Here is a 15888-nt window from a genome sequence, read left to right as displayed (position 1 = left end):
GAATAAGAATTGTTTTTCTAGGAGTTACAGCCAAAGTTTTGTTGAGCTGTTTTAAGGCCACCATCAACAATCCTTTTTGAAACTGGTGTGTACCTGCTATTGTTAAAAGAAACACCCAAGTGTAATCAATTGAAAGACATTAGAAAAAATAAACACTTTTTCCCCTTTCAGACTTTGTGCACTCAGCACAGCATGTTTGATCAACAGTACTGCTCATCTGTTTTCAGGCACATTTTGTTTCTACTTGTGTTCAAAACAAAGCATTCCCCTAGATTTCTGACAATGTTGAGGACGATAAAACTAGGTGTAAAACAATGTGCTGCTAAAATCCTATTCACCTTATGGTCTGTCTCCCACTCCTTCAAACACACACTTTTCCACCCTTCTCAGAGTAAAGCTTTGACCAGTGATTAGAGTCTGGGAAGAGTAGTTGTGATGGTTTTTCAAATTAGTGCAGCACCTGATCTCAGAGAAGAGCAGAATCCGAGCAACAACCACCAAGTGACATGCTCCTGTACAAACACCAGAAACTGGGGCAGCCCAAGAACTGGGAATAATAAATGGAGTACAGTAAGAATATCAGGGAAGTGATAGGATAGCAATAATGAGTGGGACAAACATTTTGAATAAGATTCAGAAGGGCAGATATAAAAGTTGTGAAGGTGGAGGACCAGAGTTATGCAATATGAATGCTACAGTCTGCAGGGTGAGCTAAAAAAGCCCCATGTAACATGAATAAAAAAACCCCATTCTGTAGAAGGGTAAAGATGTCGTGCAGGCCATTGCAATACCTAGGGCTTAAGTTTTGGGAATCACTAAAATGTGGGCAACAGTTTTAGTAATTCTAGCTGATAAATTGCTGTTTGTCTGGAAATAGAGACTTTCAGGTAAAGAAAGAAGTCAGTAAGGAAGAAAGGCAAAGATCTCCTTGAAGAACTCCTGTATTTCTTCCATGATAATGTATTAAGTCCATTAGAAACACATATCCAAATGGTTGTGAAAATTAACTGAATAAGAGCTGAAGTCACTCTGTGTAAATCACCCATGTGAGGATAACAGAAACTTAAAATTCTTCATTACTGTAGAGCTGAAGGAACAGATTGTTTCTCTCCAGGTAATCACTACTGCCACAGTAGAGGCAAAAGGGAAGAAGTCTCATAAGCATAGGGTTATAAATGAAAAGCATTGAATCACAGAATCATTTAGGTTGCATTGAGGATCATTGAGCACAACTGTAAACACAGCACTGCCAAGTCCCACTAAACCATGTCTGGAAGCAAAACTTAAGCGTCATATGCTGAAGTCAGAGAGACAACCTCCATTCCAGATCTGTGGAAAACTGCCAGATTCCATTTCAGTTCTGGTAAAAGATATTTTTAATAACTATTTAGTCAGCGATCATGACACAGAGCTTGTAGAGCAGCAAATGCTGGGTTTGGATTAACAGCCTTGAATCCCAGTTTCTCTAAAGAGGAAAAAATACAGTAGCTCTCACTGGCTTTGTTTCTTCCATAGAGCATTTGACAGAGTGCTGTGCTGGAGAGCAATGGCTAAGACAGATGGGGAATATGAAGCTGGGAAAAGAGCTGGTTTCTAGTGAAATGGCAAGAGACAGTGTTGAATAAGGAAGTATTAGTCTAGATGAAAGTTACTAGCAGAGTTACTCAGTTACTGCTCTTGGGGCAGATTTGGGTGAATTTTTTCTTATATTACCTGGCAGCAAGTGAGCAATGACAGATTTGGCTAATGAGGGAAGCAGAGGTATATTTGATAGATATGAAGAAGTATTAGCACCCAGCATTTGAGGACTAACATGGTAGAAATGGAACTTGAGACATTTGAGTGTACAAAGCACATGGTCACTCCCGTAGAGATCACAGACAGAAATTTCATTTCATTATCAGGAATCACATTAGTTCATCACAGAATAAATAGAAGACACTGAGATAATCCAACTTTGCAAAAGGTAAAGGTTTCCTTTGATGAGCAAGAAAATGTGAGAGCTTGTGCTTGTCTCTTCTTTGTTGTGTGAAGACATTAGAAGAGTCTGTCTCAGGAGAAAAAAGGAGAGGGGACACAATTTCTGGCAGACACCAGACAACCAGAGCAACTAGGTTTTAGAGCAGCCCGCTGTTAGCACTAATGGGAGCAAACAAACCACAGCAAAAGATTCAACAGACCTTTATGGCAGAACCTGCTAATTTCATCTTTTTATATGCTTCACAGGCAAGTGCTCACCCATGAGGGCAGCAGAATCAGAGGACAGGGCAAACAGAAAGGTGAAAGCAGATCTGGAGGTAGAGATGAGGAGAAAAAAATCTAAAAAGACTGGGTGTTAAAACTTTGCATTTTGTCCTCTTTTAATAGAAAGCAACACTTCTGCATGCCAGACAGAAAACAACAACTACGTTTTCAGCTCTAGAGATATTATTAAGGACTGAGGGAGCAGAATCTAGCCTTTTTTTCCCCTAAAACTGCATCAATTATATTCCAGTTAACAGCAATTTTAAAAAGGACGAAGAAAAAAAATATTTTCAAAGAAGAAGCTAGTTTCAGTTCCTGGAACAAGAATATGAGATAAATGTTCCTCCCACTTGCTCTGTGCTCAAGAAATGGTATTAACACAGTGAAAAAGTCAAAAAAACAAAAAAGAGAGAAAGTTCAAAGTTGTGGCTCCCCATGGCAACAGTAAGCAGAAAGGGTATGGAACATAAACCCTTACATTTGATGTATTCATCATAACTCATGGTATTGCTGGGTTTTGATGGCTGTGGGGCTGATGAACCAGGTATCCAGATAATTCAAGTCTGCTGTGTGAACTGAGGAACTGCTCAGGCAGTTACTTGGATCTGCTCTCAGGCCAATGCTAATTCCAAGCCTTATGCACGAGGACAGCAGGAACCCAGACACAACTCACAGGAACTCTTTACTAAGTGAGGTGAACATTTTATGGCCATTACTGGAACAGAATGAACTGAAAACCTGGCTAAATACATCACAAGATGCCATTAAAATCAAGCAGAAATGAAAGGAAAAGGTAAAGTACCAGAATTTTGCCAGCCATCAGGCAAAATGTTCAAGACTGACTGAACTGACAATGGGCAAAACTTCTGATCTCACTTCTCACTTCTGATCTTCATGTTATGTGAAAAAGTTTTTGAAGAGGGAGACAACTTTAAACACTGGAACAATGGTTGTCAATGGTGGATTTCCCATCCCTGGAAGTGTCCAAGGTCAGGTTGGATAGAGCTTTGAGCAACCTGGTCTAATGGAAGGTGTCCTTGCCCTGGCAGGGTGCTTGGAACAAGGTGATCTCTAAGGTCCTTTCCAATCCAAGGCATTCTACGGAAAGATTCACAAAGAGATTAAAAAATAGCTATGGGAGCACAGAAGTTGCAGCAGTATGGGCAAACCTCAAAACTCTAAACACCTAATACCCATGACACTGGGTAGCTGCTTTTTTATGTTTCAGTTTAGCCCAATAATTACATAAGTCATGCAAATGTCCCAATTTTTAGCCACTCTGGGACGCAGTACGTTACAGCAGCATTATAGTAGCACTCAGAAACTTCAGCTAAGGGCTGCACTATGTAACAGAGCTGCAATAAATACGTATAAAGCAGTGAAAGAATGGCCCATTTTATTTTACTATGGCAAATCAAGGCATAAAGATGGAAGTTCCTCAAAACCTATGTCTGGAATTGAATCCATGTCTCTTATGATTCTCTGTCCAATCTCCTACTCAAAATACATGCCATGTTCAAAAATGAAGCTGGGTGCCAAGCACTCTGAAGTCTCTGTTTCTGAGGTTTTTTGTCTATACTTGCAAGCAGCAGAATCCTGATCTTATGTCTTTCTCTTCTGTCCAGAGAAACTTTCGGTTCTCCCCAAGAATATGCAGACAGCTTGGTGACTGCATGATTTAAGAAGTCAGTATAGGTTCTCCACTCCAGGAAATGGGGTCTGACCACAAGGGTATTTTGACTTATATTCTTAAATCTTCCCAGCAAAGAGAAAGCGATTTGGGTATAAACACCAGCTGGTCCATTGACAGGCAGTGATGCTCAGGAACAATAATCTTGCACTGCAAGTTTTAATCCTCTTTTGAAGATTGACAATTGTTAATGAGATTTATTTTATGAGCAGATAGAGAACAAAACATCGTCTTCTCTCTTTAGCAGACGATAAGGAGTTTTCTTGGAGATTTTTTACACAGTACCCATTATGGAGATTTGAGGCTTCCCTTCTCTCAGGAAATGAGGGAATGGTAGCAAAGTACTTCTGTACAGGTGTTAGTTATTCAAATCAACCATGCTGCTGGAACATGTCACAAACTCTAATTCACTTAATCTCATGGCAGTCCTATTTACAGATGTGGGAAGGTTTAGTTGGTTTTAGATTCAGAAAAATATGAAATTATTTTCAATTCAGGCCAATCTGTATATGCTTGCCTATGTTGTGAATAGCAAAGTAGTGCCTACAGTGCAGAAATTACTACGTGAAATATTATTGGTTATGCTCAACTAGATCAAAAAGGTCCTTTTCTAGTATTTCAGTCTACCATTTTTAAAAAGAATACAAACCAGTGATAATTTGCTGTTGGCAGTGTCACAAAAAGAAGATATATCAGCTGAAGTCCACTCGAGTTTGACTTGATTCAAGTTCAGTTCAGTAATGCCCTAATAGGCTTATTTTGTGCAGCCTGACCCATGTCATAATTGGTATGATCTCATCTTACTATCACAATGATCATCCATCACTACAATGGGCCAGCTTTTCCCATCTTCAGAAAGAGAGGCTGAAAAGCAATGATAGGAACTGCTCTAATCTTTATGGTCATTCATCTGGTGAGCCAGTAGACAAAATCTCTGACAGAGAAAAGATCTTTGTGGTTTTACTCTATTCCTTTAAGCACTTCTACAAAACACATATCTATATTAACAACATTCTTCCGTGTGATTTTGAAAACAACTTGAGGATTGATTTTGAGGAGAATTTCTTTGAGAGAACTAGAAAGAGCTTGACACAGACACCTTATGTAGTTGGTGGCTATTCCCTTCTATGCACATAAAAGTTCAGGAAGAGGAGAGAGAAACAGGAATTTTTGTCACTGAAAGTCAACTGTCTCATCTAGAAAGGCTTTACTTTGGTGTTTCAGAGACATCAAGTTATTAAAGGTACCTAAACCTGATTAGTTTGTTTGGTCTTACCCGCTTCTGGCTGCACCGTACAATCAGGAAGGTCTCAATACTGTGCTCTTTCAGATAAGCGTTGCGCTCCCCTCCGAAGCCCAGCTCCACCTCATAGTCTCCATTGAGATAGTTCAGGGTTGCTTTTGTTATGTGGATGCGCCTTGAATGAGACAAAGGACAAGCAAGTTCTGTAGACTCTGAAAAGTTGTCACCTAAAAAGCCAGGTCCTGTCAGGGATGGGTTCCATGTACTGGAACAAACGAGCAATAAACACCAATTGATTTAGCCATGCTACTACTCTTACACATTTAGTATGTGAGTTTCATGGCTAAACACAACAGCTTTGATGAAACAACTTACCCAGCTTTGCCCCCTGCTTCCATGTGGTTGGCTAATGTAACATCGTTGGACCACACATCAAACTGCCACTTTCTGAGGCCCAAGACCCCGCAGTGAACTCTCCCACTGTGGATTCCGACCCTCATGTTGACATTCACGCCGGTAACCTCACGGACTAGTCTGAAAAGAGACGTGGGGGAGAAGGGGCATTACTTACAACTGAATGGTTGCAGTCAGCAGCACATACTGACATCCAGAACACAAAAATCCATAATGATCCATAAATTATTCACATATGCACATGGGGCTACTCATCCACATCAACAGGACAACAGGACAAAACTGGACAAGTTGTACTGCTCTTGGATGGCCAGGCTGGCCAAGAACAGCACTAATTGGAACAGGGAGCTCTTGGAGTAAATCCATGTACACTGAACTTAGGACCAAGTTGAGGACTCATAAAAAAAAATTATCTCTGGGGCAGTAAAAGGATTAAAGTGCTGGTCTCTGATTTCCATACCAAAGCTGGACATAACCTGCCAGCACTCGGCCTCATTAAGAGTAATAGCATGTTGAAAAGAGAAAAAGGAAATTATTTCAGAGATCTTAATTTGTCTGTATGGCACCAAGCATCAACTGTTCCACAGATGAAATATGATACGTGTGTGAAATACCCCACTGAAGCTGGAAAGCTTTAACAGGCCTTACAGTAGCAAAACCAGAGAACCACATCTGTTGCAGTCAGCAAACAGACAGCTACAAATACTCAAGTTCTGATCGTAATGAGGTTTTGGATGCTCTGCTCACTCCCAAAAAGACTGCTGAAACACTTTGTGGGTTTTGCCCTTTTGGGGCAAAAGTTAACTTCAATAGCTGTTCACATGAACAATATATTTAGGAGTGTGGGTAGGAGAGTCTTGAGGCATTCAGAACAACTCTGCTTCTCGTTATTGCCAATCACATCATTCTCAGAATGTCCATGTTTCGCAGGCAAATTCACCTACATCATGTACCACTGTCCCTTCCTTTGAGAAGTAAGTTCCTTGCAGCAAGAAGGTACTTCATACCTTCTTTATACCAGATTTATACCATTATACCAGATTTATACCTTTATACCAGATTTCAATCTCTTCAGTTTTCAGGTTCATCCAGTCCTTTCTAGATAACATCATCTGGATAGGTAAGTCCTCCCAACTCCCTAACATCAACAGTTCTAATATTTATGCTTTAGTTATTAATGAAATTGCATGATTAAAGATAGACCAATTCTGGACTCCGGTTCACTCTTAACAGCGCAATATGTCCCTTAAAAAACAGTGGCCAAGATGACTTCTTGTTGAAACAGCTTATATCTTCCTCGAGTTCCTTTCTCTTTATGATCCATATCTTATGTTTCAGTACCTACTCACTGAAGTGACATTCATTATTTTTATTAACAAGCAACAGAGATTCTCTAGCAGGTAAAGGAAGATGACATGGGTAAGTTGTTACAGGCTTATGAACTGAAAGAACTCCAACCACAACACTCAGGAAAGGAACAGGAACTGGGGTAATAAAAATGTAGCACCCAGAAACCTGACAGGAACAACACAGCTGCAGCTCCTCCCCTCCACTGGGTGCTACAACCCCTCCTGCACCCCCTGCCAAGCCATGTTACTGACACGAGACCAGGGAAATTTTCTCAGTAGAGTCATTGATGAGAAGGTGACTTTGTCTAGTCTAGACTTTGCAGTAAACAAATAAGTTTGGCTATTCTTTATAAACAAATGAAATATCCTTTGTTACCTTCCTTTTTTTTTTTTCTTCAGCTCATTTATACCAGCAGTACAGTGAATACAATTTTCTTGAAATCTTTTCTATTTGGGGTAACACTCTCTGCTGTTATTAGACACAGATGAAATCAGCCTACAGGCAGGGCCCAGTGTTGGTGAAGCCTGCAATCAAATGTGCAGTAGTTATTTGTTACCTGCAATCAAATGTTCAGTAGCTATTGGTTACCTTAATTGTGAAACCTCTTATCTTGATCCTTAGAGGAGGAGGGGGGAAGAGGAAGAGCAGGGGTAGTGAGAACAGAGTCACCTTCCAGACTTATTAAGAGATAAGATTGTTAAATGCATTCATTATACAGCGAGTGGGAAACAAGTTTTAAAGGCTCTTGAAGAGCTATTTGTAAACAAACACTGAGTGCCCTTCAGCTCTGTGTTTATTCCAAGTAAGGTGGGTTGCAGCTAATCAATGAAGTCTAGACACCCTGGTGTTATCCAGCCTTGTGGGGGATTACACAGCAACACATGAAGATCTCTGGATTTCATCAGGCCAACTACTGGGCAATGGACGCAGTGCTCTGTTGGTAGGGCTGGTGGCTAAGGATTGCTGCTTCTTGTGTTTGACAAGACCCTCTGTCACCTGCTACTTAACTGTATTTCACCTGGAAGAAATAGCATTCTTTCAAGGGCTACTGGAAACTAGTTACTTGCAACTCCTTTTATTTTGCACATTGCATACAAACCCCAAAAGGAGACTGGTGCAAAGCAATGGAGTGTAAAACCAGGAGAGGAGAGGTAGGAAGTCTGGGCAGTGTACACTGTATACAAAGCAAGGGAATGCTGTTGCATACTGTGCTTTGAATGGAGCCCTTGGGTGAAAACAGTGCTTTTCACCCGATGTATTTGTGTTATGAAAATGAGGTTGAAAACTCTGGGGGTGTACTGATGTCCTTGCAGAAATTCAAATGGTTAAGGAGGTACTGTACCAAGCTCAGTAAATAGGTAGCTGTAGATTTTTTCAAGCTGAAGTGGAAACTCCATCAATTTACTGTACGGAATAAGAGGAGAATTGCCTAGAGATGATCTACTTCTCTGTTGGTGCCACTAATACTTCAGAAGATGCTTTCAGAAAATAAAAAGCAGAAGAGACGGGAAACAGCAGGAGAGTCTGTGCAGCAGGGATGGTGTAGATATCAAGGTCAGCTCAGTTACTATCCAAAACTGAACTTTGTGCCTAAACTTGCATACATGCAAGATGACCAAATAAATCTTCCTTCCCTGAATTCTGAAATAATTGGCCTGTGAAAGCACATGTACAATGCAAACACTATTCAACACTGTCTGTAATCCTCCAAGTAATAAAAACTAGATACAGGTATCCTATTTGTTACTCTTTAAAGACAGGAATGGTCTGGACTAACATCATTTCTAGTCTGACCTCAGGAGCAGGCAAAGCATCACCAGAGGTTTTAAAAGAGAAAAATAAAGATGAGGAAGCAAATAGAAATAAAGAAGAAGACCATGAATCTGTCCCACTCTGTGCCAGACCAACTTCATGCTTTATTTCAGTAATTAATTTAACTAAAGTGAGAAAGCCTTGAATCTGACCTGTTTGGCATAGGGACACATAGAGATGGATTTGTTGAACTAGACAAGACAGACCTTAGCAGAGCAATTTTAAGGTGAGTAAAAAACTGATTTAAAGAGATATAAATGAATAGCGACTGAAATTTAATAAAGTTATTATTAATCCTCTGAATTCACAATTCTGTAATTCACTGGAATCCTCCTTTGGGAACAAGACTTCCTGTAATTATAGTAACCTTTGCCTTTCTCATCAAGAGACTGAGCTCTGATATCCACATGGCTGTATAGACACAAGTGTCTGTTTTGCTGACATCAAACCTTTACAGCATTTTGTTTTCTTGTTCCAGCTGGTTTCCCTTTTTGCTGGCCAGAGTTCTTTGGTTTGGTTACCTTGCTCCTAATGTAAAAAGACCTAACAGGAAAGAAAATCTACTTGCATTTGTTCTGAGCTTCTCTATGGGGAATATGGTACTTACGAGATGGCCTCTATCATATCCATTCCCATTTCAACACAGCAGTGTGCATGGTCAGCTCTTGCTTCTGGCAACCCAGACACACAGTAATAGCAATCACCCAGGATCTTGATCCTTAAACAGTGGTTCTCCTAAAAAAAAAAAATAATAAAGGAGAAAGAAGTATTCAGATTATATTCATGCTTGCAATAGCTTGCCTTTTAGGGCAGTGAATATTTAAGAAATCTAGTGAACCAGCACAGTATGTCATTTTTGCAACAGAAGAATAAAAACAAGAGGAAACAAAATTATAATAGAACACTTACAGCTGCAAGCTTATCGAATCTGGCAAAAAGCTCGTTCAGTGTCATGACCAGCTCCTGAGCAGTGCACTGGGAGGCCAGACTTGTGAAACCCTCTATGTCTGCAAAGAGGATGCTTGGGAAAAGAGAAAAAAAAAAAAAGGTTACAAAATTTGTTGCTGGTATTTGTGTAAGTGTAAATTCCAAGGTAGAAGTCTGGGATGGGGAAGCATGTAGGGGTGTCTCAGCCCTATAGCAACAAGGAGATGAGCAACCCTAATGGCACCTTATGATGCAGCCCCTATCACACCTGCAGTGCCCAGGAGCTCCTCTCAGTAAGGCTGCAAGCACAAAATGACCATGTGCTGCCAAATGACAATTGCAACTTGCCGACTGAGGCCAACCGTGACACAAGGATATCACATCACTCATCCGCCCAGGAGGGACTGGGAAAGCCCTGTGAAAGCAGCCCAGACTGGTTTGAAAGCACAATTATTTGAATCACAAGTATTATTAATGAGCCTTTGATTTCAGTGAATCAATATTAATGTTGTAGTGCAAGGACAACAGTGGGTTGTGAGTTTCTTTTTAACTGCACGAAGATTCTGTCTCATTGATAATTACAACATGGAAAATACTGACTTGCAATCAAACCCATCCATTATGGCAAATTTAAAACTATTCAGTAAAACAAGCGGCAGACTGCATCTACCTAGATCTAAGATAAAATGTATACATACATGCACATTCATACAAATAGAAAATTCATAAGCTCTACTTGTATATTGGAACATTTATCCAGTGGTTGATTTGTTCTTTGAAGTTGATTATTGCCATCAAGCTGTACTTGGAAAAGAAATTAAAAGTCTAAATAACAACCACTTTGGAATTGTTTCATCTTTGTAAAATAAAACTCCAACATGCTTTAGGCAAATTGCAGAGGTATGTTTTCAGTTTGAATTCCCTGCAATGTCTTCAGTCAGAAAGCAAAACCAACAAAAATATTTTCACAAGCAATTTTTGCAAAAAGCCTGAAACACATTTCAATTCTGGCATGCTTTTCATATTTTCCTTCTACATTTCAACTCAAATAAATCACCAACCAACCAACCATATTGTATTAAATACTTCTTTGTTAGTCAGACTGATGCTAAAATGTACAAGAAAAAAACAAGACAGGAATGAAGGGATGTCTGAATCAAAATATACTTTGCCATTTTTAAACACTTGAGAAAACACACAAAAATAAATCAAGATTCCACATATTTACAAATAAAAGTAAACCTTCTGAAGAAACACACTTGAAATCAAATGAAAGCTTAGACAAGTCTGTATTGCTCATAAGCAACTTAAGTACGTGCTAATATGTAATGTACAAATGGGAAATGTCTCCAGTTCTTGTGGCAGTAACAAAATGTGTCTTGTTGCTAGCACGTTCCTCTTCCAACTTGGGGCAAATTGCAGATTACTCACTTTTGAACATGTTCACACTCTTTGCTTGTGTGCATGTTGCAACAGCCTTGTGTTAGAACAGGAGAAATAAAGATCAGCTGCTGCTCTGACATTCAGGTGTCAATGGGTGTATCTGAAAATACTACACAGGGAGGCCCTGAGCCTTCTCCTCATGTCTAATAAACATGGACAAATAACTGAGGTTGCTCCCTCCGTTCCCCATTACTACCATGCTAGATAAATGGAACAGACATTTCTAGAAGTTAAATTGTGGCAATATTTTCTACCATGCAAATGAAGCAATCAGCAGAGACCTATGGAGCTGCTCTACACACAGATTTGTGTCTGCTGGCCAAGCACCTGAGTGCATTACAGCTGTGTCACCTGCTCTGCCACCAAACAGCTACACCACTGAGCTATCAGAAGACACTTTCTGGGGCACACAGGCTGCAGGGAATGGAAAACCTCATCAGGGTATGGAAAGGACTGCATGTGAGATGGCAGAGGACAGGTATCTGGGAACTGAAGACTGAGAGGATAGAGACACATCCGTGTCAGGCGACTGGAGAAAGAACAGGACAGGAGTCAGAGCAAAGAGTCCTTGTGAACCTGAACCCAGCCTGAAGCCCCAGTCCTCTGCTCTCAACAAAGAACTGAAAGCCACTAAATCCCATTTTACTCCTCTGCATAATCTGTCCCCTCCACACATCCCTGCTAGCACTGCAGCTCCAGCAGCAGAGACACCAGCCAGGTTTCTCAGTCCCAGTCCTGCAAGGGAGGAACAGGGACCCAGGAACTTCAATTCCTTTTGTTATTAGCCCTTGTAACGCATAAACTCAGCCTGCTCCCTGTAAAATAGGCAACAATCCAGAAGTGACTAGGAAAATGGTTTCTCTTACAGTAGCCATCAGGGAACAGCACATGATCCTCATCCTGTGTTTAGTCAGAGCTGTTATTTGAAAACAAAGCCTGTTATATCTATGTCCTTATACACACAACCCACATGCAGTGAGACGACTGAAGCACCTCCAGACCCTGCCAGTGCATCTTACCCAGACTAGCAGCCTTAGAGATTAAACACACAGCTTCCCACTCCCCTTAGCTCCTCGCTCCACACACTTCAGTCTTACATGTCAGACTACCCTTAGCAATGAAGAGATTTTATTAAAGACCCATGGTGTTGGGGATTGTGATGAAGAGCCCTACTCAAGCCAACTGTTCATCAGTCTTCAGAGGTAATGCCATTTCCTTGCTGGTGGGAGGACAATGCCTGTAATGGGCCTCCCTTGTGCCAAAATGTGCAGTAAATGACAGTGGCCAACAAAAGGTCAAATGAAATAATTATTATAGCTATAAAATATCACGAGATAAGTAAGGCAGTGGTTTAACAGTACTATTAGCTGAAGCTGATTAGAAGGGATTGACCACACAATCTGCAGTCTGGGCATCAGCAACTATTATAAGCCCTGAGTCCCAGTCCCTTCATCTGGGAAGCTACTGCTTTGTGGAAAAACCAGTTTAGTGTGTAATTAAAATGTTGTAATGGCTTCAGAGCTCTTGATATATTTTCCATTCCATCACTGTCTTCAGATTTACCATCTGATTGGGTTTTGTCCAGCAGTAACCAGGGTATGACCTCAAAAAAATACAGAAAATGGTTTATTTCTGGGAAAGACAGAGAAGAAAAGAGGAATTATCATTAATTTTATATGTCTTTTAAAATTCTTTCTGTTTTATTTTGGTTGAAAAGTACCACAAATTGTGTTTTAGGGTAGAGGTGAATACTTTCCTAAGCTCCTATTTCAGTTCCTATTTCCAGCAAGAACTGGCTCAAGATTTCATAGCTCTACAAGGCAAGCTCAGTTTTATGCCTGTTGCCCTATGTGGCTCATGATACTGACAGGAAAAAAAGATGAAAAAGAGCCTGATGGCAGATCCTGCCAGCCAATCCTCTGCTTAGGGACCAGCCTGATACCTGCCTGCTCTCACCCAAGCACCAGGCAGGGGAACAGAAAAGGTGGGTACATGGATTAGAACACCCCATAACTGCTGGCTCCTGCTGATTCTACCATTTCTGAAAGGCAGCACAGGGCAGGCTGGGCTCACAGCTCCAGCTGCTGCTGCCATGGGAATGCCAGCCTCTGCCTGAGTTTGGCTCTTCCCAAAACCACCAGGACACAGTGGACTGTAAGGCCTTCATGAATGGGATGTCTGGCTGCTTTCTGCACAGCGCTTCAGAAAGCTGCAAAGGCAGACTGAGCTGAAATGGAGGGAGGCACAGCTAGGAGGCAGAGACAAGAAGAGAACACTCCCAACCTGCTGAGCTCAGCTTTCCCATTTTTTGGTCTGTAAAGCACTCACACAACAGTTAAGATACACCTGGACAAGCAGCTCTGGAATCAGCAGAAGCCTGAGTGCAACATCCCAGAGACCAGCTCAGGTCCATCCCACTGCACAGGGAGTCCGACCACTGCAGGTCCTTTAAAACTATCTCCTGTAAGTCAGGTGATCCTTGCACTACTGATGTACCCTGAGGCAGAAGCATCCCGGGGTCTTTGGGATGGCAAAAGATGGCAAAGGAGAACTTTCTTTGCAAGTGTGCGGGGGGAGAGATTTGGCAGAAAGCAAAGAAGAACACAAGGAATAAGAAGAGCTAAGGACAAGGTGGGAAGCAGGAAACCACATGAGACATTTAAAAACCACACACATCTACAGAGAATGATTTTGAAGTGCAGACTTAAGTGTCTGAAGCTAATACAGTTATCAAAGGAGGGACATGACACAGCTTTCCCTGCAAATGCAGGATTATTCAAAATGCTAAATTAAATCATCAGTGCTTCTAATGTAAAAACAAAAAAACCAGTCGTGTTCTATTTCAAGACATGTGCGCACCATGCACGCCAGCCACAACATAAATCAAGCAAGGCAAGAAACACAAACCCTATCACCATCACAACGGTAATGCCAGTCATGAATATAAACACCATGTGTTGCTGGAAACCAAACACCACAGGCACTGCATGGGAAACAGAACAAAACCCCAGACTCGGTGAGCTTTAATGGCTTATAATAGCTGCAAAGTGCTTCTGACTGGATGTCAACCAAAGCCATGGTATTTTACCACAATGAGCACTACCTACAAGAGAAGAAAGAGTTAATATGTCATAATGAAATAATCATTGTTCATTAGAAACAAGCATTCATGAGCAAAGATGCAACAAGGATGCTGCTGGCTATAGTCTGCCCTTGTCGGTGAGCTCACTAGGCTAATGGGTGAGGACAGTGTCTCAGGCTGCTACAACACCATCCACTGCAATTGGTGTTGAGTGTCATTAAGTCATACTGTGAACAAGGAAGAAGAAAGAAGAGGGACGGACTGGGATAAAGTTGACAAAACTCTCACTTGAAAGGCTGGGTTAGGCTCTTAACACCAAAGTAGGCTTTCAGAGAACCACAGTAATGTTAAAGTTGGAAGGGACCGCCGGAGGTCATCTTGTCTAACCCTCTGCCCAAGCAGGGCCACCTAAGTTGGCCCTTGGTTACCCAAGACCATGCTCAGATGTCTTTTGAGTATCTCCAAGGTGACAGCATCTCTTCAGCATTTTGGCAAATAAGTCGATTTTTGCACTTGAACATCTGTTTAATAGCCAGCTCCCCTCCAGCAATGTAAGCACAGAATTATTTTCCAGCTTCAGTGGCATAAACATAATATTAAGTTAATCTAGAAGTTTCTAGAATAGACAAGACACCAAGACACATCCAATCTCTCCTTCTTAGTTATAGCTACTTGGGGATGGGATGGCACAGAGATCCTCTGTGTGCCCTCTCTTCTACTCAGCCTGTGCACAAAATAGGACTCCAGCTTCCAGAAGCACTGAGAACATCTCATCATGCGCTTTCCCTGCTGAATTTGATAGCAGCAACAACAGAAGGACAAACCAAAACAAGCTGAGGACAAGTTCACAGCAGTGACCATGGTCAGGCGGCAGCATGGCTGGGAAAAGCAGCACAAATGTAAGCAAGGGCAGCAAAGCCCACCTAGGGAGGGTGAAATGGCCCACACAGGTCATTGTGCTGGGTGACAGCCCAGGGACCGGTCCAGCAAGCCACTTCTAGACTATCTCAGGTCTCAACAGCACGTCAGCCTTGCTCTCTAGGGATGTCTATGTGACAGGCTAAAGACACAGCCTTAGCGATGCAAAAAATGTTCTCCAGAACAGCAGGACATCAGACAGAGCAGAGGTTAAAATTTTTCCTTTTCCTACAGTCATGGGAAAAAAGCAAACACAACATTAAAAAGATACACACTCTATCCTAAACTTATATGGTCATTTCAGAGAAGATCCATTTGGTATTGGAAATCACCTATTGTTTCAAATGAGCCCTAGCACTGCTGTGACACATCAGCTGGCACAGCTCCCCCTTGGGAAGCAAGACTCATCCTGCACCATGACAGTGTTCCATCTTGAGATCAGTCATGCCGGCTCCCACTTGCTCAAGAGGGTGAGAAGGCACATATGTACACAAATGCTGTGATAAGCAAAGGAGTACTGGCAAGAGAGAGAAAAACACAAAATAGGAGGAAATACACACAAAAACCTTACAAAACCAAAACCCTGGAAAACTGTGAGCCTTTTCACCTTTTTTCTTTAAAACAAAAGGCAGAAAGCCTCCCTCCCATCTCTCTTCCAAAGCTGCCTAAAATGTAAACCAAACCCACATGCCATATTTGAAAAGTTCGCTCTGCAAGGCCGTAATAAGTGAATCTGGTGACAGCAAAAACCAACAAAGGAGCAGG

General features: G+C 41.4%; 1 protein-coding gene across 1 annotated transcript in view; it reads right to left on the bottom strand.

Annotated features, from left to right (window-relative positions):
* Positions 1–15888, bottom strand: part of ADCY5 (adenylate cyclase 5) — a 205277-nt gene that overhangs the window by 47727 nt on the left and 141662 nt on the right. The window contains exons 4-7 of the mRNA XM_042041493.1: positions 9663–9774; positions 9361–9488; positions 5553–5711; positions 5211–5352 (exon numbers count right to left, since the gene is read on the bottom strand). Of these exons, the coding sequence (XP_041897427.1) occupies positions 5211–5352; positions 5553–5711; positions 9361–9488; positions 9663–9774 (541 nt within the window). The remainder of the gene's footprint in view (positions 1–5210; positions 5353–5552; positions 5712–9360; positions 9489–9662; positions 9775–15888) is intronic.

This window comes from Corvus kubaryi, unplaced genomic scaffold (genome assembly GCF_017639235.1).
Source record: "Corvus kubaryi isolate FWS band 111438036 unplaced genomic scaffold, C.kubaryi_AGA036_p1.0 37396, whole genome shotgun sequence".
NCBI lineage: Eukaryota > Metazoa > Chordata > Aves > Passeriformes > Corvidae > Corvus > Corvus kubaryi.
Note: the sequence above shows the minus strand (reverse complement) of the source record. Positions and strands in the feature narration are given on the sequence as shown.